Source organism: Phalangium opilio, unplaced genomic scaffold (assembly GCF_054372755.1).
Source record: "Phalangium opilio isolate 3A_F unplaced genomic scaffold, DU_Popi_V2 ptg000013l_1, whole genome shotgun sequence".
Lineage (NCBI taxonomy): Eukaryota > Metazoa > Arthropoda > Arachnida > Opiliones > Phalangiidae > Phalangium > Phalangium opilio.
The window spans coordinates 11,888,894-11,912,794 of NW_028324148.1; the positions used below are offsets into that span (position 1 = coordinate 11,888,894).

General features: G+C 36.6%; 2 protein-coding genes across 2 annotated transcripts; both read left to right on the forward strand.

Moving 5' to 3' along the window:
* Window positions 1-732: 732 nt before the first annotated feature.
* On the forward strand, window positions 733-3,956 carry LOC149709136 (serine beta-lactamase-like protein LACTB, mitochondrial). Its single transcript, XM_089863241.1, has 3 exons — window positions 733-1,427; window positions 1,875-2,321; window positions 3,140-3,956. The coding sequence occupies exons 1-3, from the start codon at window positions 1,307-1,309 to the stop codon at window positions 3,835-3,837; spliced, it is 1,266 nt and encodes a 421-aa protein (XP_089719367.1). The 5' UTR covers window positions 733-1,306; the 3' UTR covers window positions 3,838-3,956.
* A 330-nt stretch (window positions 3,957-4,286) lies between these two features.
* On the forward strand, window positions 4,287-8,780 carry LOC149709137 (serine beta-lactamase-like protein LACTB, mitochondrial). Its single transcript, XM_089863916.1, has 3 exons — window positions 4,287-5,768; window positions 6,802-7,248; window positions 8,083-8,780. The coding sequence occupies exons 1-3, from the start codon at window positions 5,648-5,650 to the stop codon at window positions 8,778-8,780; spliced, it is 1,266 nt and encodes a 421-aa protein (XP_089720042.1). The 5' UTR covers window positions 4,287-5,647.
* The last annotated feature ends 15,121 nt before the right edge of the window (window positions 8,781-23,901 follow it).

Genomic DNA, 23,901 nt, shown 5'->3' on the forward strand with positions numbered 1-23,901 from the left:
AGACGTTCCAATTCAGGTGTGATAGTCTAGCAAAAGAACCGAGATTTTCCGCGACTAGGAAACGATTTAAACCCCGAAGAGTGGTGATGGGTTCGCGATCCCGAATCCTACGACCCATTCACACCACTCAAGACCAACTTTTAATACTCATTAACTGTAACTATGGAACCTCTTGTGTAAAGAACTGTGAGTGCATGGACATTGTCGCGGTACAAGCTGTGATGGAGCAGAGCAAAAGGGCTTGTCGTGGCTGAGGGGGCCCGAGTTTGGTGTGCCGGTTCGGGAATTCCTTGGGTTCGCCCTTGGTTCAGACCGTTCCTTGCCCCGATCCGTAAAGGTTTTGCTCGGCCGCTTCGCCCCCGCCCAGGTGTTGCCTTGGCTCGCCCCCGCTATTGGCAACCCTCTGGGGTCGCGGATACATTGTTTGGGCCGTATGGCACTGTTGTGCTCGGAGGGAACTCCCCCGTGCACTCGAGTCTTCTACTGTCTTAATCCTTCCCTGTCACCGACCACATCCTGGCTGGGCTCGTCGCTGACGGTGTCCAGCTTCTGTCACCTGCTCGAGGGCTGTTTGTCGGGCCCGCTGGCCGATTCCGTGTGCCTTGACGGCGGTTCCGCAGGTTCAATTGAGAATATGAGCGCTGATAAGGCCCCCAGCTAGGTGCAGCGCCTAATCAAGTCCTCTGACATATTAGCTGTATGTATTCCTGATACTGAATATATACAACGCTGACAGTGATATGTTTGACAAGTCATAAAGAACAATTGAAAAAATGGAATTCGCTCTATATTACTACAGATTGCGAAACACCAAATTGGCCTTGATACAGATTGTTGGCAACGTAATAATACATCAAATTATTTTAGTAAATTTTTTTTTCTATCTAAATCTGACATTCGGTGATAAGTGTAATAAGTTCGTATCACCATGTATTTACCGTACTTGGTTGAGCTAAGAATAAGAACTAAATTCAAGGTTCAAGTGCGAGCAGAATTTCGCGGTAATAATTTGCCTCACAAAGACCCAAAGTATCTTGGTTATTCAAAGACGCGCGAGGTGTAGAAATATCTCAGAAAATACAAAAGCTTTTTCATAACTACTTTCGAAAATCGTTAAGGCGACCGTCGTGAACCACATTTAGAACGTGTATAAGTCGCGTTGAACATTACACGTGAAACGGATTTTTGCTATAAAAATATTAAGGTGAGCTTTGCCTTTATTATTAATATCCCGTATTGTTCTCTATCTTTTCATTCGTTTGAAATTTCTCTCTAGATCTAGTTCCCAAAACTCGCTTCGGAAAAAATGTTGCTGAAATGTTTCAGTATTTTAGTGGGCATTTTTGTATATCTCGAGTACGTTCAAGCCGATGATTTTCAAGCGACCGCAGCACAAACAAATGCATCGCTGGTGAACCACACTTACCGTAAGTATGCCAATGGATATTAAAACCCGAAAATTAAATTAAAAGAACTTATTTTTGGACTTCAATGTAACTTGGCGATAAAATATCCATTTCAATTTTGAAAACGTTAAAGAAACCCTTTCCCAAACACATAGTTGGTCACATTTCTGTGTTGTGAGATTTGAAAGAAGTGCCATGAGATTGTATGATCAACTTGTCTGAGTTTAAAAATTGACAAACGAATAAGACCCTTGTCTAGGGACGTTGTTTAACATCAGTTGTAAAATCATATTTTCACGAAACATTTTGGTCATAGGGCAAAGCCAAATAGAGAAGATGTTTAAAAATATAGTTCTCAGAAAAACACCAGGAAAGATTTCACAATAAAAGATGTTTTCTGTGTGTGCAATCGGCCAAAAAACATTTGGGAAACGCTTGAAAGTGAAATTAAATTACTTGTATATTTAGAATTCACGCAAAGTAACGCCATTGATGAAGGTCGAAAAATAATTGAACGATCGAAAAACGTGTACGGAGTTCCTGGCATGACAGTGGCCGTTAGCATTGACGGGGAAACGGTTTGGAAGGAAGGTTTCGGGTATTCTGACTTGGAAAATCTAGTACCATGTACCGAGGACACCGTTATGCGAATTGGTAGTGTAAGCAAACCAATTACCGTCACGGCCGCTGCCAAATTATGGGAAGATGGTCAACTGGACATGGACAAATCAATTCTGGAATATTTACCAGATTATCCCCAACCGAAATTCAACGATACAAACGTTACAATTACCCCGAGACAACTGGCGACATGTACAAGTGGCATAAGAGATTACTATATAGTGAAAAGCGACGGTACCGAGGAAGTTCAATTACAAGAGGCCTTAAATATAAAACGTTACAAAACAGTCAAAGGTGGGAGAAGATTATTATTTTCGTTTATAAAAATTCTGATATCACTTGAATGAAGCTGAATTTTTTTTTATGAAACCTAATAAAGAGGCGTGTTGGAATATTTTACAGGGCCTGTATTACCTTGTAGGTTAGACCTGACACCCAATAGTACTGTTAAACGAGAAATTCAAGCTTTTAGGCTTAGCTTCCCTTAGAAAAAACATGATTTTTTGCGTTCTGCTCTTTAGAATAACTTAAAAAATGCGGCGAGGTTAACTTTCGTAATACTTTTAAATTAACAAGTTACTATAAAATGAGTGCCTTCGAAGTTTAATTAAGAACCATTGCGTCTAAGTATTTATTTTAGTTATGAAACGAGGACACGAGTATTTTTTTTTATTTTCTGTGATATCGAGAGGCTGAGCGAAGTGTCATTAATTGTTGCCTAGGGATTCGGTAGTTATGATAAAAAATGTCACATTTTAGTTCATATCACAATTTTAGACAGTGTTTTTTATATCATTGAAGGCATATCGCAGCATTTCAGGTAAATTTACCACTGCCAAAATAGTTTGTAAGTGTAGTATCACCTATTTTTCCCATGCTTTGGATAAAGATAGATGGTATTATTTTGGTTTCATTGAGAAACAATATTAAAAAGGTTATAAACCTATGCTTTCAGAATGTAAAATAATCGTGAGACTCATATTTTTAATAAGTATTTGTGACATAATTAAGAATGGAGTCTTCCCCATTTTTCCATACATAATTAACGTTATGAAATTTGTGTAAGGTCAGTATTTTGACGTATTTCAATAGTTTTCAATCTTTACTTTCAGAGTCCCTCGAAGTTTTCAATAAGGAACAATTGAGATACAAACCAGGAGAAAAGTACTATTATTCTTCACACGGTTTCACCGTTCTAAGCGCTGTCATTGAAGTCGTATCCAACCAAACATTCGTTGAACACATTACGAAACACTTCGAGAAACTAGGCCTGGATAACACTTATATTGACGAAAATGAGCGAATAATTTACAATCGTGCAAAGTTCTACACGAAAAACGATAACGGACCCTTAATACATAGCCCTTACGATGACAGCTCCGCTTATTTGGCGGCAGGGGGTTACCTGTCAACTTCAGGAGATTTGGTTAAGTTTGGGAACAATGTGCTTTATTCGTCACAGGCTAGCAACGAGAGAAAAGCCTTCCTAAAGGCTGACACAGTTTCAAAATTATGGAGACCAACGGAACAAAGTCGTCAGCCCAACGGAAGCGGTTATGGAATGGGTTTTCGTATCGGGTCAAAAAAGGGGGAGCCCGTCGTAGGTCAATTGCAAAAGCTTAAAATTAATCACAGTGGCCGAGCATCTGGATCGACTTCGGTACTGTTTATACAACCGAAGGACGGTGTCCAGCGGGTGGATTCGGATATGCCCAAAGGAATTGTGGTTGCCATTTTGGCTAATTCGGATTTGCCTCCACCGCTTTATGACCTGGCACAACAAATTGTCAAAGTTTTTGAAAAAATGTAAAATGACGGTGAACATGAAAGTTTTCCTTAAGTCAAGAACGTACTGGAGCAATTTTTTATGTCACTATTTTAAATAACTTGAATCTAATTTTGTATAGAAGATCACCACTATTAATAAAACACCTTATTTCAAGGCCACTTTTTGGATTGAATGCATTATTAGTTCCAAGTGCTTTATTACCACTCACATGAGTGACGTTATTTATGCATAAACTTATGCGTTTCAGATTTCTTGTTTGGTAATTACCTCAAAGTTTGTGCTTATTTATAGATTATAATTATAAAGCGTTTGTATCATACAACATAGAGATTATGGTCTGTTAAATTGCACTTATTGGTATTATGCTACTTATGCTAAAACTATTGTTAAATTGTTTAATTAATAATATTATTTATTAATATTGTTTATTTATGTTCCAAATTTTGTTTACAATATTTATTTTGGTTTTGGTAAAAGTATTGCATTTTACCACTAACTCTTAGATCATTAGCTGTATTTTTATGATACATCGAAAAACGTACTGACAGAAATACATCCTGTACAAAAGAATTATTGCGTTGCCATTTTCTCAATATATCTAGGCGGATTTTGTGGGAATAGATAACTAGACTTATCATTATATATGACGAATTTTACTTCGCGAATAATCTATCTCGTGGCACGTTACACCTTGCGCTCGACTAGGAACTCGCTTTGCTACCAACCAATGATATTACAGAATCATCAGGCCTGACGGGTAGTACTGAAGCCCGGCCCACCAAACCCACTTAGAAATTAACATGGGAGATGTGGGGGCGCAATGATTCCTTTTAGCTGTATGTATTCCTGATACTGAATATAGAGGCCGCGGATAGTGAGTGATATGCTTGACAAGTTATGGAAAGAACAATTGATAAAGCGCGATTCGCTGTATATTACTACAGATTTCGAAACAGGAAATTGACCTCGACACAAATTCTTGGCAACACCTGGGATGTATCAGATTATTGTAGTAAATTTATTATTCTTTTATCTAAATCTGATATTCAGTGATAAGTGTAAAATTACGAGAGACATAGTTCGTATCACCATACATTTACCGTATACTTGACTGAGCTAAGAAAAAAAATCAATTAAATTCAAGGTCTGTTTACGAGCAAAATTTCGCACTAATAAGTTGCCTCACACAGAACCAAAGTATCTAGGTTTTTCCAGTGGTTTTTCAAAACCTCTCTGTGTAGAAATATCTCAGAACATACAAAACGGGGCGTCGCAGAGATTTCTTTGAGTCTGATAATGTGTAATGGACAAAACAAATCTCAGGCTAACCGGTTAACGTTTGATTGAATCTGGGGCAAACCAGTTACGGTTTCAGTGAATCTCAGTCGAAACCGAAATTTTAGTTTCATTCGGTACACAAGTAATAACCAAATTTCATTATCCTTGACTTTGAAGTAGGAAGCTCGTGATTTATATTTTTTATACAATTTGAAAGGCGATTACTGTTTAAAGTGTAGCTGATATATTTGACAAATAATGAAGAAAAAATGATAAGGCGGGGTTTACTGCGTAGTAATATGAATTGCGAAACACGAAAATACGAAAGTTACCTCGTATCAAATGGATTTACTATAAATGATTTGAGCTATATACAACGGTTCATTATTGAAGGACGTGAAGCCCTCGCTTGAACATTGCAAGTGAAACAGATTTTTGGTATAACAATACTAAGGTGAGTTTATACATAACTCCTTCTAGTTTACTATCTTTTCATTTGTTTGTAATTTCGCTTTGTATCTAGGCTCCTAATTCGCTTCAAATTCGTGAAAAAATGTTGCTGAAACACTTCAGTATTTTAGTAGGCGTTTTCGTATATCTCGGTTACGTTCAAGCCGATGATATTCAACTGACCGCAGCACAAAAAAATACGTCGTCGGTGAACCACACTTACCGTAAGTATATCAAGGGGTACTAAAACGCTCCAACCAGTAACAATTAAAAGAACTTATTTTTGGATTTCAATGTAACTTTACGATAAAATATCCATTTGTATTTTGATCAAGTTAAGTGAACCCTACACGCTCAATAATTGGCGCAAAAAAGTGGAGTCCGTTCTTTTAGTTACAAAGTATGAAAGAAGCGTTATCCAGACTAACATTAGTGCAAGTTCAAATATAATGTCACCGTATTTTTTTGGAAATTGAACCTTATTTGCGATAAATTTTGGGCAATATTTGCCTAGAAAACTGAACATATATATTTAGTGAGATTTTTGTTGCTCAAAATGTTATTAAAACAATTGAACATAATTTGCATTCGAAGTCTGTGTATTTGACGCTTAGTTTGGACAATAAAATTGTACCCGGTCAACATCAACTTTTCTATTGTGACAAAAATATATTCAATATAATTGAATAAATCATGCGGAATTTAATCATTATATTTGCCCAATAAAGTTTTAAGGTTTTTTTCTAAATAATGGGCATTCAACATCATGATGGATTTTAATTTGCGTAATCGGGAATAACTTATAAGATGATGCATTTAATTTGTGCACACATTGAGCGTGTAAAGGCCGCTTTAAGAAGGCTTTCCCAAACATTGAGTTGTTCACATTTCTGTGTTGTGACATTTGAAATAAGTGTCACGAAATTGTCAGATCAACTATTAATTTAGGAGTTTAAAATTTTTAAAAATATCAGATTTGCAAGTCGGAACATTTTCCCGGAAAGGTTTCCGTATTTTCCACTACCGATTTTTCATGATTTAAAACCGGATGTAAAATCATATTTACACCAAAAATTTTGGTCGTATAGGGCAAAGCCAAATGTTGATTATGTTCAAAAACATAGTTCTCAGAAAAAACACAAGGAAACGTTTCACCTTCAATGATGTTTCCTATATGTGTAATTGGCCAAAAACGTGTCGCAACTTCGAAAATTTGGAGAACACTTGAAAGTGAAATTAATTTACTTGCATTTTTAGAATTCACTCAAAGTAACGCCATCGAAGAATGTCGAAAATTAATTGAACGATCAAAAAACGTGTACGGAGTTCCAGGCATAACAGTGGCCGTTAGTATTGACGGGGAAACGATATGGAAGGAAGGTTTCGGATATTCTGACTTGGAAAATCTGGTACCGTGTACCGAGGACACGGTCATGCGAATTGGTAGTATTAGCAAACCAATAACCGTCACGGCCGCCGCCAAATTATGGGAAGATGGTCAACTGGACATGGACAAATCAATTCTGGAATATTTACCAGATTATCCTCAACCGAAATTCAACGACACAAACGTTAAAATTACCCCGAGACAACTGGCGACATGTACAAGTGGCATAAGAGATTTCTTTAAAATGAAAAGCGACGGTACCCTGGAAACTCTATTACAAGAGTTCTATAATTTAAAACATTACAAAACAATTAAAGGTGGGAGAAAATTATTATTATCGTTTATAAACATTCTGATTTCACTTGAATGATGCTGAATGTCTTTGATTTTATGAAACCTTCTCATAAGGTGACATGTTGAATATGACATTCTAAAGAATTACGCGATATTCTATAGATCCTGTATACCCTTGTAGACTAGCCCTGACACCCACTTGTACTAATTAAAGAAAAATTCAAGCTTTTAGACTTAGCTTCCATTAGAAAAACTTATGTTTTTGGTATTCTGCTCTTTAGACTAACTCAAAAACTACATCGAAGTTAACTTGCGGAATACTTTAAAATTAGCAAATAACTACTTAATGTGCGCCTTTCGAAGGTTCATTAAGAACCACTAAGTCTATGTATTTTATTTTAAAAATTTTGAAACGAGGACAAAAATGTTTATTTTTTTCTGTGATATTAAGAGACTAGGGGAAGTGCTACTAATTATTGTAGAGGGATAGGGTAGTTATGATAAAAAATAGTATTTTAGTTCATATGATAATTTAATACAGTTTTTATATATAATTGAAGGAATATCGCAGCATTTCAGATAAATTTACCAAAGATGATATTTTTTATGCTTTGGATGAAGATAGATGGTAATATTTACCTTGAGAAAAAATGTTAAACAGGCTATAGGCCTATGCTTTCAGAATGTAAAATAATCATAAGATTTAAAATCTAGATAAGTATTTCTTACATAATGAAGGGTGGGATCTTCCCCATTTTTTCTTATACTAAATGGAAAAACTGTAGTTCTGCGTTTTGCAATTTTTTGTTAAATCAAAATTATGACGTATTTCAATAATTATCATACTTTTCTTTCAGAGTCCCTCGAAGTTTTCGACAAAGAACAATTGAGATACAAACCAGGAGAAAAGTACTATTACTCTTCTTACGGTTTCAGCGTTCTAAGCGCCGTCATTGAAGCTGTATCCAACCAAACGTTCGTTCAGCACATGAAGAAACACTTCGAGAAACTAGGCCTGGATAACACTTATATTGACGAATATGAGCGAATAATTTACAATCCTGCAAAGTTCTACACGAAGAAGGAAAGCGGACCCTTAATACATAGCCCTTACGCTGACAGCTCCGCTTATTTGGCGGGAGGGGGTTACCTGTCAACTTCAGGAGATTTGGTTAAGTTTGGGAACAATGTTCTTTATTCGTCACAGGCTAGCGACGAGAGAAAAGCCTTCCTAAAGGCTGACACAGTTTCAAAATTATGGAGACCAACGGAACAAAGTCGTCAGCCCAACGGAAGCGGTTATGGAATGGGTTTTCGTATCGGGTCAAAAAAGGGGGAGCCCGGTTTAGGTCAATTGCAAAAGCTTAAAATTAATCACAGTGGCCGAGCATCTGGATCGACTTCGGTACTGTTTATACAACCGAAGGACGGTGTCCAGCGGGTGGATTCGGATATGCCCAAAGGAATTGTGGTTGCCATTTTGGCTAATCCGGATTTGCCTCCACCGCTTTATGACCTGGCACAACAAATTGTAAAAGTTTTTGAAAAAGTGTAAAATCTCTTTCTAGATGAAAGGTTTAATTAATGGAAAAGTTCAGGTAGCATAACATTATACGTTAAAAGAACGGCGTTTTACTAAATATAAAACGAAAATTATTAAAAATATATAATATAGCAAATCTCTTTTTTCAAAATATATAGCATTTAATTTCTCTTAAAAACGACGACTACTGTAACTGTGCCACCATTAGTTTAGTGGCGAACCATATATCCAAATGTGATTGGATGAATTACCCTTAGGTAAGAGGTTCGATTTAGCAGACGCCACTTAACTCATGGCGGCACAGTAGTCCTCGTTTTTAAGACTGATTTAATGCTAATTATTTTGTAATAAGAGATAAGTTATTTTTTATTTTTCTTTTTATATTTAGAAAAAAGCCTTTCTTTTAAGGTATAATGTTATGTTACCTGAACTTTTCCATTAAGTGAACAAGCTGGTCCAGTAACCAGAACATTTTGCACACCCAATCAATTTATAGGACATTGGTCTAGTGAGGCAATGACCCCTATAAGTGTCTCAAAGTTATCTTTCTTCTGTCCCTGCTTAAAATAAAACCGACGAAATAAATCACAGCAAGACAAGGTTGAAAAGGGGCGGAAATAAGTCAAATACTTTGAGCGTCCTGGAAATTCGCGAGAGCGGAAATAAGCAGAACACTTGACACTATTCTCTAAAAATTTCAATGATTAAATACCCAAATCCAAATGTAAACATTAGGGTTGGTTCCATAAGGAAAGAGAGCTTAAAACCTTATTCTCTAACCCAAATCCGAATCGACATTTGAATCTCCCGCCAAACATTTCACCATCTCAAATTATTCTCTTATTTCTTTAATCCAAATCGACATTTGAATCTCCCGCCAAACATTTCACCATCTCAAATTATTCTCTTATTTCTTTAATCCAAATCGACATTTGAATCTCCCGCCAAACATTTCACCATCTCAAATTATTCTCTTATTTCTTTAACCTAAATCGACATTTGAATCTCCTGCCAAACATTTCACCATCTCAAATTATTCTCTTATTTCTTTAATCCAAATCGACATTTGAATCTCCCGCCAAACATTTCACCATCTCAAATTATTCTCTTATTTCTTTAATCCAAATCGACATTTGAATCTCCCGCCAAACATTTCACCATCTCAAATAATTCTCTTATTCTTTAGCCCAAATCGACATTTGAATCTCCCGCGAAACACTTACCCAAATGTACGTCACTTCCTCTTTCACTGCATAATTTTATTTCAGCATAAATTACACTAAGGCAGTAAATTAATTACCTACGATAAATTCATTTATTACTTTAAAATTAGAATTTTATAACAACACTTGAGCTATTAGTAAAAGAATATATTACGAACAAAAATGGTCTCACTTAGATCACAAAAACTATACTTAGCTTAAAAAATTAATATTTAAATCAAAGTAGAAAATTCAGTTAAGCAAAGGCTTAGAGCTGCCGACCGAAAATATTAGCTTCCCGCGTACATTACTATAGACTCCCGTCTCCCGATAAAGCTGAGGCGCCCCTAATAGCGCGCGGTTCTTCACAGCTGCAATCTCCACTCGGTATCATCTTAAGCTTAAAATACGAGGTTACCTACGTACATAATATCGAATCGCCGTGATAGCGAGGCGCCTAGGCGAACCACGCGAGCCCCGAACATCGCTCGAAAGAGTCGAAAAGCGAACAACCTCGTCCGAGGGATCAGCCACTGGCGTATTCCCCCGGTATTACCTCTTTGGAGGTTTTAATGCCGTAAATTCGGGCGATATGCCTACAATCCGTTCTAATATTGAAATAAAAACTGTAAAAAGTAATCCCGAGTGTATTTCCGCGTTAAACGGCGTTATACGCTTGCCATCTTACACCCTCAGAAAGACTTTATTACAGAGTGGCTTCTCCCTCGTCAAATTTTCCGTATAGAGCAATATTTTGCAAACGCCATCTATGATGGCGTGTGCAAAATAAAAACGCACGGTACGAATTTTTTTTTTGAGTGGCTATTTGAAATAACTTGAATCTAATTTTGTAAAGAATTAGACCATAATTAATAAAACATCGATTTTGAACCATTTTTTGGATTGATTGCATTATTAGTTACAAGTGCTTTCACTTGAGTGACGTCATTTATACATATACTATTGCGTTTCTGATTTCGTTTTTGGTACATATAATCCAATGTTTCGGCTTATTTATAGGTTATAATAATAAAGCTTTTGTTTCATACAATATAGAGATTATGGTCTGTTAAATTTCATTCTTATTGTTTTTATGCTACTTATGCTAAAACTATTATTAAATTATTAATATTATTTATTCCAAATTTTGTTTACAATATCTATTTTGTTTTGGCAAAAGCATTGCATTTTCACACTAACCCAAATATCATCAGCGCATTAGCTACATTTTGATGATACCTAAATACTGAATGTAAACTCCGCACTTAGTGATGTATTTGAAAAATAATGAAAAAAAACCTGATAAACACGTACCCGTAACGCGACCTTTTTATCTAAGTCTGATACTCAGCGATAAGTTTAAAAATACGAAAGGTAGTTCGAATCAAATGGATTTACGATAAATGATTTGAGCTATATAGAACGATTCAATATCGAAGGACGTGAAGCCCTCGCTGGAGCATTGCAAGTGAAACCGATTTTTGGTATAACATTACTAAGGTGAGATTACAAATAACTCCGTCTTGTTTACTATTCTTTCATTCGTTTATAATTTCGCTTTGGATCTAGGCTTCTAACTCGCTTTAAATTCGTGAAAAATGTTGCTGAAACATTTCAGTGCTTTAGTGGGCATTATCGTTTATCTCTGTAATGTTAAAGCCGATGATATTCAAGTGACCGCAGCACAAACAAATGCGTCGCTGGTGAACTACACCTACCGTAAGTATATCAAGGGATACTAAAACGCTTCAACAAGAAACAATTAAAAAAAGTTATTTTTGGTTTTCAATGTAACTTTGCGATAAAATATCCATTTAAATTTTAATGAAGTTAAATGGACCCTACACGCTCAATAATTGGCGCAAAAACTGTGGGGCCCGTTCTTTCAGTTATATAGTATGAAAGAAACGTTATCCAGACTAACATTTGTGAGAGTTCAGATATAATGCCACGATATGTTTTTGGAAATTCAAACAATTGAAAATATTTCGCAATCGAATAACATTAAATAGTGTGTATTTGACGCTTACTTTTGACAATAAAACTGTACCCGACCTATGGACTTAGATCGACTTTTTTATTGTGGCAAAAATATATTCAATAGAAACGAATAAATCATGTGGAACTTAATCAATATTTTTGTCCAATAATGTTCAAGGTTTTTTTTCTTCTAAATATTGGGCATTTAGCATAGGCAAAGCCAAATATAGAAAATGTTCAAAAATATAGTTCTCAGAAAAACACAAGAAAAAAAATCACATTAAAGCGAGACTCTCAGCTGAAAATCTTAGTGCCATGTTTTATTTTTTCCTGGTTCGTTTCAATTAAATATGAAGCCTCAAATTTATTTCTGATTTTTCAAACAATTTTTTCAATGAAAATTAAATTTTTTAAAATTTGTTAGGCTTAGCAATGGGTCTCGATTTTAGCACACTTACCTACCGGCCAATAAAAACCTCTTTAGGAATAGAGCCAAATCAGCCAATCCCGTGAGGGTTAGAAAATATTAAGTGGTATGTTGTCTGCTTCAAACAGGAAAAGCAGGGCGGGAAATAAGTATTTTTTCAGAGTGGGCTCGTTACCAGTGACTCCGCGGGGCCCGTCGTCTGCTAAAATTTGAGGAGGATAGTAATTGTGTTGCAGCTTGACTCTGCTGAGGTGTAAAAGATGGGTTTTTAATTTTTTCCATCTCGAAGAACACAAAAAATAATAGTAACAATAATCTAAGAGCACAGATCTTCCATTCCAAAGGCTAATAACTAGACACTCAAGATATACAACAAAATACGACCCGCCACATTTTAATATAATAAGATTACGAGAGTAATTTGAGTTTAAGTGAAACGTATAAAAGCATAAACCTGCTAATTACTAAAGTTTCTAATCCGCTTATCGTTAAACGATCGAAAACGCGTATTTCTTTCGAGTGCTAAAAAGTAGAATACATATTTCTGAACATAATGCAGACGACGCAAATGAGACTCGCCCGAGAAAACCTTTGGGGGTTGACTCTTATAAATCGCGGGCGCTGATTGGCCGGTAGGTCGCTTTATCAAAATTCAAATGCATGTTTTGGATAAAAAACTTCAAATATTGTTTAATACTATAAATAGCGCTTCAAAAAATCTGAAAAAATTCAAGGCGGCATATTTTAACATAAGGAATCAGAATAAAAATACTTAATTTTTTCCAATAGTGTCCCTTTAAAAGATGTTTCCTATATCTGTTATCCACCAATAACGTGTCGCAACTTCGAAAAATTAGGGATGCACTGAAAAGTGAAATTAAATTACTTGCATTTTTAGATTTCACGCTAAGTAACGCCATTGAAGAATGTCAAAAATAATTGAACGATCGAAAAACTTGTACGGAGTTCCAGGCATGACAGTGGCCGTTAGCATTGACGGGGAAACGGTTTGGAAGGAAGGTTTCGGTTATTCTGACTTGGAAAATCTGGTTCCGTGTACCGCGGACACCGTTATGCGAATTGGTAGTGTTAGCAAACCAATTTCAGTCACGGCCGCTGCCAAATTATGGGAAGATGGTCAACTGGACATGGACAAATCAATTCTGGAGTATTTATCAGATTATCCTCAACCGAAATTCAACGATACAAACGTTACAATTACCCCGAGACAACTTGCGTCTTGTACAAGTGGCATAAGAGATTTCTATAAAGTGAAAAGCGACGGTACCGAGGAGGCTCAATTACAGGAGGCCTATAATGTAAAACGTTTCAAAACAGTTAAAGGTGGGAGAAAATTATTATTATCGTTTATAAACATTCTGATTTCACTTGAATGATGCTGAATTATGAACCCTAATAAAGGGTCATGTTGAATATGACGTTTTGAACAGATCATGCGATATTCTACAGTACCTGTATTAACTTGTAGATTAGGGTTAGCTTCTCGTAGAAAAAGCATGATTTTTTGGCGTTCCACTTCTTAGAATAACTACAGCTAAAATGAGTTTCGAAATGACTTTAAATTAAGAAGTGTCTATTAAATGTGCGCCATTCGAAGTTTCATTAAGAACCATTAAGTCTATGTATATTATTTTATTTCAATTTACTATGAAATGAGGACAATAATGTTTTTTAGTTTCTGTGATATTGAGATGCTGAGGCAAGTGTAACGTACTAAATGTTGCTGAGGGTTAGGGCAGTTATGATAAAAATTCAAAATATTACCTCTCCGGGTCAAGAGGAGGACTACTTACAAACTTATTTACATACGTCACTCGGAGAGGTAAAAATCACATTTTAGTTCATATCAAAATTTACGACAGTGTTTATTTATCATGGAAGCCATTTGGCAGCATTTCAGTTAAATTTACCACTGGTAAAATAGATTGTAAGGGTAGTATAACCTATTTTTCCAATGTTATGGATGAAGATAGATGGTACTATTTCTGTTACAATGCGTATATATATACCAAACAGGCTATAGGCCCATAGTTTCAGAATGTAAAATGATTATAAATCTTAGATTTATATTTTAAGTAAGTATTTGTTACATAACTAAGGGTGCGGTCTTCTCCATTTTTTCTCATACTTAATGGAAAAACTGCAATTCGCGTAAAGTCAGTATTTTGACGTATTTCAATAGTTTTCAATCTTTACTTTCAGAGTCCCTCGAAGTTTTCAATAAGGAACAATTGAGATACAAACCAGGAGAAAAGTTCTATTATTCTTCACACGGTTTTGCCGTTCTAAGCGCCGTCATTGAAGTCGTATCCAACCAAACATTCGTAGAACACATGACGGAACACTTCGAGAAACTAGGCCTGGATAACACTTATATTGACGAAAATGAGCGAATAATTAACAATCGTGCAAAGTTCTACACGAAAAAGGATAACGGACCCTTAATACATAGCCCTTACGTTGACAGCTCCAGCTATTACGCAGCAGGAGGTTACCTGTCAATTTCAGGAGATTTAGTTAAGTTTGGGAACAATGTGCTTTATGCGTCACAGGCTAGCGACGAGAGAAAAGCCTTCCTTAAGGCTGATACAGTTTCAAAATTATGGAAACCAACGGAACAAAGTCGTCGGCCCAACGGGAGTGGTTATGGAATGGGTTTTTTCATCGGGGCCAGATCGGGGGAGCCCGTTGTAGGTAAATTGCAAAAGCTTAAGATTAATCACAGTGGTCGAGCATCTGGGTCGACTTCGGTATTGTTTATACAACCGAAGGACCGTGTCCAGCGGGTGGATTCGGATAAGCCAAAAGGAATTGTGGTCGCAATAATGGCTAATTTGGATTTACCTCCACCGCTCTCTCTAATGGCACAACAAATTATCAAAGTTTTTGAAGAAATATAAAACAAAATCATGAAAGGTTTAATTGAGTAAAGAACGTGCGGAACCAATCGCTATTTTATTAACTTGAATGTAATTTTGTAAAGAAGATGACCATAATTAATAAAACACAGTCTTTCAAGGCCATGACCAAGAATGCATTATTAGTTACAAGTGCTTAATTACCATTCACTTGAGTGACGTCATATAGAGGTGGGGTGGCGTAGCGGTTAGCGCTTTCGCCTCGCAGCAAGATGATCCCGGGTTCAATCCCGGACTGTGGCACCGGGTGAAAAATCTGGGAAGAAATCCTTCTGCGTAGAGTTTGCAAGTTCTCTCCCCGCTTGTTAAAGGAGTTTTCCTCCGCGGTCTTACCCGGTTTCTCCTTTCCATCAAAAACTTGCAGAGGTTAATGGTAATAGTTAGTTTAGGGCGCTGTCGGTTAGCTGTGGCATAGGGGCTAGCCACCACCCCTCTATGCATTGTAAAGGCGTTAGATAAGTGGCAATAAGTCGCAAGATGACTTGGTCCAATTAGCTAGCTGAACTTATTATACACATACATATACTTATGAATTTCTGATTTAATTTTTGGTGATTAACTCACTGTTTTAGCTTATTTATAGGTTATAATATTTAAAAGTTTGTTTCATACAATATATAGATTAAGACCTGTTAAATTTGCTAAAACTTTTGTTAAAATAATAGTATTATTTATTTATTTTCAATTTCAATTTTTGTTTCAGTAAAAGTATTGCATTATACCTCTAACCCACAGCTACAGTTTTGTGATACAATGATAAACGTACTTGAAAAGTGACCGAAATACATACAGCCATAAGTTAATAAGATATGTTCCATAAGTGTGACACTTCCTATAGGCCTACTTCGTAATGGCCTTAGTATAGTAGAGACTAGTATATGTATGAATTCTTGAAGCTAAATATAAACGCCGCTGAGAGTGATAGGTTAGAAAATTCATTAAGAACAATTGAAAAAGTGGAATTCGCAGTAAATTGCTACAGATTGCGAAACACGAAATTGACATTAACACAAATTCTTGGCAACACCTGGGATAGATCAAATTATGTTGGTCGATTTATTTTTCTTTTATCTAATTCTAATATTCAGTGATTGAGCTAAGAAAAACAATTTAATTCTTAAGAACGCTCAAGGTTCAAGTGCCAGGAAAATCTCGCACTAATAAATTGCCTCACACTGTCACACAGACCCAATGTATGGTTTTTACCTCTCCGAGTGACGTATGTCACGGAGAGGTATTACACCGGCCGTGCCTGTCTGTCTGTGTGTGTGTGTCTATCTGTCTTCTGTCTGTCAGACCCCACGTGACCGCGTTCGCAGTTTACAAATCGGAGCAAACAAACACCCGATTTCCGGAACGCGTTCGCGGTTCACGGAAATTTGGCCATTCATCTACCAACACCAGTCTTTACTAACTGGCTTCTAAGGACCACAATCTGCTAGTCTTTGTCCATCCCACATGGACACTAGTCTGTACTTGCTAGCTTCCAAGCACAACCATCTTCTGTTCTTCGTCAATTTCACCTTGACACCAGCTTCTATGCACCACCATCTTCTGTTCTTCGTCAATTCCACATTGACACCAGCTTCTATGCACCACCATCTTCTGTTCTTCGTCAATTCCACATTGACACCAGCTTCTATGCACCACCATCTTCTGTTCTTCGTCAATTCCACATTGACAACAGCTTCTATGCACCACCATCTTCTGTTCTTCGTCAATTCCACATTGACACCAGCTTCTATGCACCACCATCTTCAGGTCTTTGTCCATTCCACATGGACGCCAGTCAGTCCATTCTGGCTTCTTTGCCTTCGTCATCGTTTGGTTTCAAGATATACGCGGCGATCGGCTAGGGTTACGAGAAACGTCTAGCCTCCAAATGGCAGGGCTTCCACCATCGGTTCACGCGAATGCGTTTTTATCTATTATTGGTTTCAAGATATACGCGGCGATCGGCTAGGGTTACGAGAAACGTCTAGCCTCCCAATGGCAGGGCTTCCACCATCGGTTCACGCGAATGCGTTTTTATCTATTATTATAATGGAAACGAATCGTATATATACCCCAAAATTAGAAGAAAGCGGGCAAGAGGGGTACCCTTCACTTTAAACGTCAATATTAGCAAAGTTTCGAAAGATAATAGGAACAACTTTATTTAAAACGATTTAACTATTTTTAAAGTTATTTACTGGCGATTAAAATAATTAATATCATTAATATTTAATTAATTATTTAAGATAAACTTATTTCTATGTAATGACACAAGTGAGAGTTTATATAGAACGAGTAATGAAGATTGCATCCGAATCGAAACACTACACGCACATCAAAGTTAATATAAAGCGAGTAGGATGATAAGATCTCTTACAAAACGATAACATTTCCTTTTTGCAGAATATTAAATGGAAATATTTTAAAAAAATTTCGGCATTACGATTCTTTAAGTAGTTGTGTAGCTATAAAGCTCTGTTTCATCTTTATATTCCAAGAACATCTTTTGATATTAACATTTCAAATTTGGTGTTTACTTTTTAATTCAGCTTTACTACATTTATATATAGTGTAAACGCATTTTTATATTCAATAGATAATATGGATGTTAATTCTTCATTTATCCACAAGTGTTGAAACGATTGGGTCTGTGAAATAAGATACGCTAGATTTATACTAGAAATGACCTTGTTTCACCTCATCTTATAGGAGGTGTTAACGGTTCAGAGTGAGCCGAAAGTTAAATACACCCTTCACTGATACATTTTAGGTCCTCATTAGAATTATTGAGGATACAAAGGAAATTGTTAAACGCTTAAGCCTTTGCTAAAGACCTTGGCAATATTTCGCCAATTTGAACTATGTACTTCCGGTTTATCTCATTGGCTGGTGGACCTGTGTTTAGAAAGTAAATTCGTCTCGGCTCGGAGAGGTTCATTTTGGTTTCCCAACTTGTTCAAAGTCGCGCGAGGTGTAGAATTATCTCAAAAAAAAATACAAAATTAGTTTTCTTGGAGATTGATAAAAAAAAATCTCAGGCAAACCGGTTGCGGTGTTCTAGGGAATCACAGTCAAGACCAAAATTTTAGTTTCATCGTTCGCTAAAGTACACTCAAGTAAGTAGTAACCATATTTCATTATTCTCGACTCTGCAGTAGGAAGCTGGTGATTTTGATTTTGCATAAAATTTATTGGGCGATGACAGGTTGGCAGACACGCATTTTTAAGATTTAAAACCACTTTCAAAAATCGTAAGACAATCGACAGGTACCACGTTTGGAACGTTAATTCCTCGCGTGGACCTTTACACGTGCTATAAAAATATTAAGGTAAGCTTGATTATTAGTATCCCGTGTTGTTTACTATCTTTATATTCGTTTGTAATTTCTCTTCAGATCTAGGTTTCTAAAACTCGCCTCGGAATACGTGAAAAAATGTTGCTGGAATATTTCAGTATTCTTGTGGGAGTTTTCGTATATCTTGAATACGCTCAAGCAGGTGTTATTCAAATGACCGCATAGAAAACAAATACGTCGCTGGTGAACCACACTTACCGTAAGTATATTAATTGATATTAAAACCCTTTAACTAGAAACAATTAAAAGAAGTTATTTTGGAACTTCAACGTAACTTTGAGATAAAATATTTATTTGAATAAGTCAGTGTTTCCCAAACGCCAAGTTGGTCACATTACTGTGTTTGTAGGCAATGCTGGATTTATTTGGGGGCAGAAGACACAGGCCATCGGCCGCAAGGCTTGTTGGGGGTGCATTGAGTTAAACTATTCCCCACTAGCTAGAACTCTATCATTCTTGGGTCGAGTAAAAAATTTAATTGTCAGCTTACTCAGAAAGTGTAGAATGGTTTCTCTAATTTTTTAACGACATTTTCGGAGGAATGTGGCAGGAGGGGACGTGGTAAATACGACAATTAAAGAGGTTTAAGAACGATAGTGAGGGCGAATATCTCCAGGTGCCAACCCAGGATTATTTTATTTATTATTATACTAGGCATGTTCAGGCCAAGGGGGCTATGTCGCTCAAAATTTCGGCTTTCATCTGGGCATGTGCGGGTACCCGTTCGAGGACCAGATACCCGCAATTAACTTTTCAAATAACCCGAAACTAAACTTCTACCCGTGTCAAGTTGAAAATGATTGTCGGGTTATTCGCGAATAGTTAACAGGATACAATGGAGGACTAAACGCTTAGCATCTAATTTACAGGGCCGGATTAAGCAATTTTGCACCCGGGGGCCGAGATAGTGTGCGCCCCATTAAGTCGGACAAAACGGAACAGCAAATGTTGCTAAGGGGGAATACTTTTAACTCAATGCGCCCCCAACAAGCCTTGCGCCCTGGGGTCAGTGCCCCCTCGCCCCCTTAATCCAGCCCTTCTTAGTAACCTTATCCCTCTTTATATAAATAAATAAGTTGTTAAAATATATAGTTCTCAGAAACCCACAAGGAAAAATTTTGCATTAAAAGATGTTTCTTTATATGTAATCGGCCAAAAAAACGTCTCGCAATTTCTAAGAATTTGAGGAACACTTGAAAGTGAAATTAAACTATTCTTATATTTAGAATTCACGCAAAGTAACGCCATCGAAGAATGTCGAAAATTAATTGTACGATCGCAAAACTTGTACGGAGTTCCATGCATGACAGTGGCCGTTAGCATTGACGGGGAAACCATATGGAAAGAAGGTTTCGGGTATTCTGACTTGGAAAATCTAGTGCCGTGTGGCGAGGACACCGTCATGAGAATCGCTAGTATAAGTAAACCAATTACTGTCACGGCCGCCGCCAAATTATGGGAAGAGGATACTATCCTCAACCCAAATTCAACGGTACAAACGTTACAATTACCCCAAGGCAACTGGCGACATGTACAAGTGGCATAAGACATTACTCAAAATTGAAAAGCGACGGTACTGAGGAAGCTCAACTCCAAGAGTTCTATAATTTGAAACATTTCAAGACAATTAAAGGTAAGGGGAAATTCTAGTAATCGTTTAATACTTTCTGATTTCGCTGGAATGAGGAACGAATTTCGCGATATTCCGCAGGGCTGGTAAGCCTTTGTAAATGAAGCCTAACACCAACCCGAAAAATTCTCAGTTTTTAGGCTTAGCTTCCCTTAGAAAATGTATGGTATTTTTGGTGTTCTGCTCTTTAGAAAAACTTGAAAACTATAGGGTAGTTAACTCTTGGAATACTTTTAAATTAACCAGTAACTATTAAACGTGTGCCTAGGAAGTTTCATTAATGACAGTTAAGTCCGAAGATTTATTTTAATTAAGTTTGAAAGTATGACTAAAATCAGAAGTAATATAAGAAACCTCCCTACGGGAGGGAAGTATACAAGACGCCTTAGGCATAACGTTAAAACACGCGATACATCCTCGTACCGCCAAATACCATATTCAGACACTATTGCTCATGGACAAGGTACGGTAGTCTTTCGATATGGTCGTTGGAAAAGGAAAGAGGAAAAAGCGCTTCAAACTAGTGTAGTCTGCTTAGCCGTCTGTCTTAAAGAAACAGGAGATTCCTGATTTTGTTAATAAATATTCACATACTTTTATTTCGAAACGAAAATCTAGTTTATTGTGAAGCCAAGAAGAAGATGAAAATTATGAATACAAGAATAAAATTTCGAGAAAGATAATAACACCATTTTGAAATCTATGTATAGTGTTAGTCATATACCTTGGCAAAGTAAGGGTTTATTTCAAATTTTACGCAAAGACCTATGAAAATCCTACAATCTAGTCACTGCCTGTCTATTAATGATTGATTATCATCAAAATCTAAAAATACTGCATGAATTATTTCATTGGAAAAGTTTAAAATTACAATGAGTTTGTGAAATTGACAAACTTAAGCAGCCGACGCAATCACTTAAGCAGCCGACGCAATCGCTTAAGCAGCCGACGCAATCGCGAGATCAGAGAATGTATTCCTACGCTCTACGCGGCCCAGCCCTATTTTTTAAACTTTGTTTACGGCCGTATAAGTGCGCGGGGACATTGGCGGTACGAGGATGTATCGGGAAAAATTCGCCTTTGTACACTTTCCTCCCGTAGGGAGGTTTCTTATATTACTTTTGCTAAAATGTATTCAGTTTCTGAGATATTGGGCTACATCACGTGTGACTGAAGGAAGTGTTACAAATTGTTGCAGAGGGATAGGGTAGTCGTGATAACAAATCACATCTTAGTTCTTGTGAAGCCAGAATTCTGACGTATTTAATTAATTTTCAAACTTAACTTTCAGAGTCCCTCGAAGTTTTCAACACAGAACAATTAAGATACAAACCAGGAGAAAAATACTATTATTCTTCATACGGTTTCGGCGTTCTAAGCGCCGTTATTGAAGCCGTAGCCAATCAAACGTTCATAGAACACATGACGAAACACTTTGAGAAACTAGGCTTAGATAACACTTATTTCGACGAAAATGAACGGATAATATACAATCGTGCAAATTTCTACACGAAAAAGGACAACGGGCCTATAATACATAGCCCTTACGTTGACAGCTCCATCTATTGGGCAGCAGGGGGTTTCCTGTCAACTTCAGGAGATTTGGTTAAGTTTGGGAACAATGTGCTTTATTCGTCACAGACTAGCGACGAGAGAAAAGCCTTCCTAAAGGCTGACACAGTTTCAAAATTATGGAAACCAACGGAACAAAGTCTCTCCATGGGAAGTGGTTATGGAATGGGTTTTGGTATCAGGTCACGAAAAGAAGAGTCCACTTTAGGTAAATTGCAAAAGTTTGCAGTTAATCACAGTGGTCAAGGATCAGGGTCGACTTCGGTTCTGTTTATACAACCGAAGGACGGTGAACAACGGGTGGATTCGGATATGCCAAAAGGAATTGTCGTTGCAATTTTGGCTAATTCGGATTTACCTCCACCTCTTCATGAACTGGCAGATCAAATTATCAAAGTTTTTGAAAAAATATAAATTGACGTTGATCATGAAAGTTTTTCTTAAGTCAAGCACGTACGGGAGCAATTTTTTGGGGTCGCTATTTTAAATAACTTGAATGTAAATTTGTAAAGAAGATGACCATATATAATTAATAAAACACCTTATTTCAAGGCCATTTTTTGGATTGAGTGCATTATTAGTTATAAGTGCTTTATTACCATTCACTTGAGTTAAGTCACTTATTTTTACTTAAGCGTTTCAAATTTATTTTTTTGGTATCAAATTCTAAGTTTGTGCTTAATTATTGGTTAAAATAATTAAGAGTGTGTTTCATACAATATAGAGATTATGGTCTGTTAACTTTCATTCATATTGTTATTATGCTACTTATGCTAAAACTATTGTTAAATTATTAATGTTATTTATTTGTGTTCCAAATTTTGTTAGCAATATATATTTTGGTTTTGGTAAAGGATTGAATTTATAGGCTTACCCAAAGGTCATCAGCCAATGGGCTTCATTTTGATGATACCTAAATACTGAATTTAAACGCCGCACTTAGTGATGGTTTTAACAGATAATGAAGAAACCATGAAAAAGCGGTGTTCACCTCGATGCACAGTGGTCAAGGATCAGGGTCGACTTCGATATTGTTTATACAACCTAAGGACGGTGTACAAGGGGTGGAGTCGGATATGCCGAAAGGAATTGTGGTTGCAATTTTGGCTAATTCGAATCTAGCTCCACCCCTTCATGAACTGGCACCTGAAATTATCAAAGTTTTTGAAAAATATAGAATATCGTTGAACATGAAGGTCAAGAACATGCGAGACCTTTACTCGCATTTGAATATATTTTTGTAAACAAGCTAACGACAATTAATAAAACGGTTTTTTCTAATCCATTTCTAGTTTAAAGCACAAATTTTATTTTATTGTTAATAATTGCGTAGAACTAGTACTTGCGATATGAACTGCTCTAATTTTTAAGATTATTGTGATAAACAATTACATACCATATTGAAATATACGTCAGTCAGTAATATGGTTCCTACATTTACATAATTTCCCTGAAATGTTCCTGACTGATTAATATATTAGATTTTTGTTTAGTTTTGTGTTAAAGAATTACTTAACAGAAGAGAGAAAACTCGACAATAGACCCAACCAACAAATAAACAAGTTGGGTTGGGCTCGTATCCATCTATGGGATAGGATCACGTGACTAACAAAGTTGACTGTAGTACCATCTGTCGATGACCGACGAAAATAAATCTCTTTTTTTTCTGATTGGGTTAGAGTCTGACCCTTTGGGTAAAACAGGTTCGGCGCATGGCGAAATCAAGCAAATCAGGTTATCCCTTTCTCGCCTCAAAACCCGAGAACGAGATCTGCGTCGTTATAAAAATTCGAAAGATTTGTTGGTTGGGTCTATTGTGAAAGTGTTCAAGTTTTTCTTACATTAATTTCGACTTCAATTTACACGATGTAGTTCAGGCGCTTACCTTCCCTTTTGAGTCTTGTGAATTTTAGATTTCTCCCTTAGTTGTGTGAACAATGAAAAATAAACTCATGCCAAGCGTTTCGACAGTAAAAGGAAGTTTGAAATCACCCATTTCTAGACTGTTCAAAGTGGCGTCTTTCAATTCAATG

Bases quoted from the DNA above. Each gene is read 5' to 3' on its own strand.
- LOC149709136 (XM_089863241.1), top strand. From the start codon at position 1,307: ATGTTGCTGAAATGTTTCAGTATTTTAGTGGGCATTTTTGTATATCTC. The intron at 1,428-1,874 runs GTAAGTATGCCA...TTGTATATTTAG, and splicing joins GCTGGTGAACCACACTTACC to AATTCACGCAAAGTAACGCC. The intron at 2,322-3,139 runs GTGGGAGAAGAT...CTTTACTTTCAG, and splicing joins ACGTTACAAAACAGTCAAAG to AGTCCCTCGAAGTTTTCAAT.
- LOC149709137 (XM_089863916.1), top strand. From the start codon at position 5,648: ATGTTGCTGAAACACTTCAGTATTTTAGTAGGCGTTTTCGTATATCTC. The intron at 5,769-6,801 runs GTAAGTATATCA...TTGCATTTTTAG, and splicing joins GTCGGTGAACCACACTTACC to AATTCACTCAAAGTAACGCC. The intron at 7,249-8,082 runs GTGGGAGAAAAT...CTTTTCTTTCAG, and splicing joins ACATTACAAAACAATTAAAG to AGTCCCTCGAAGTTTTCGAC.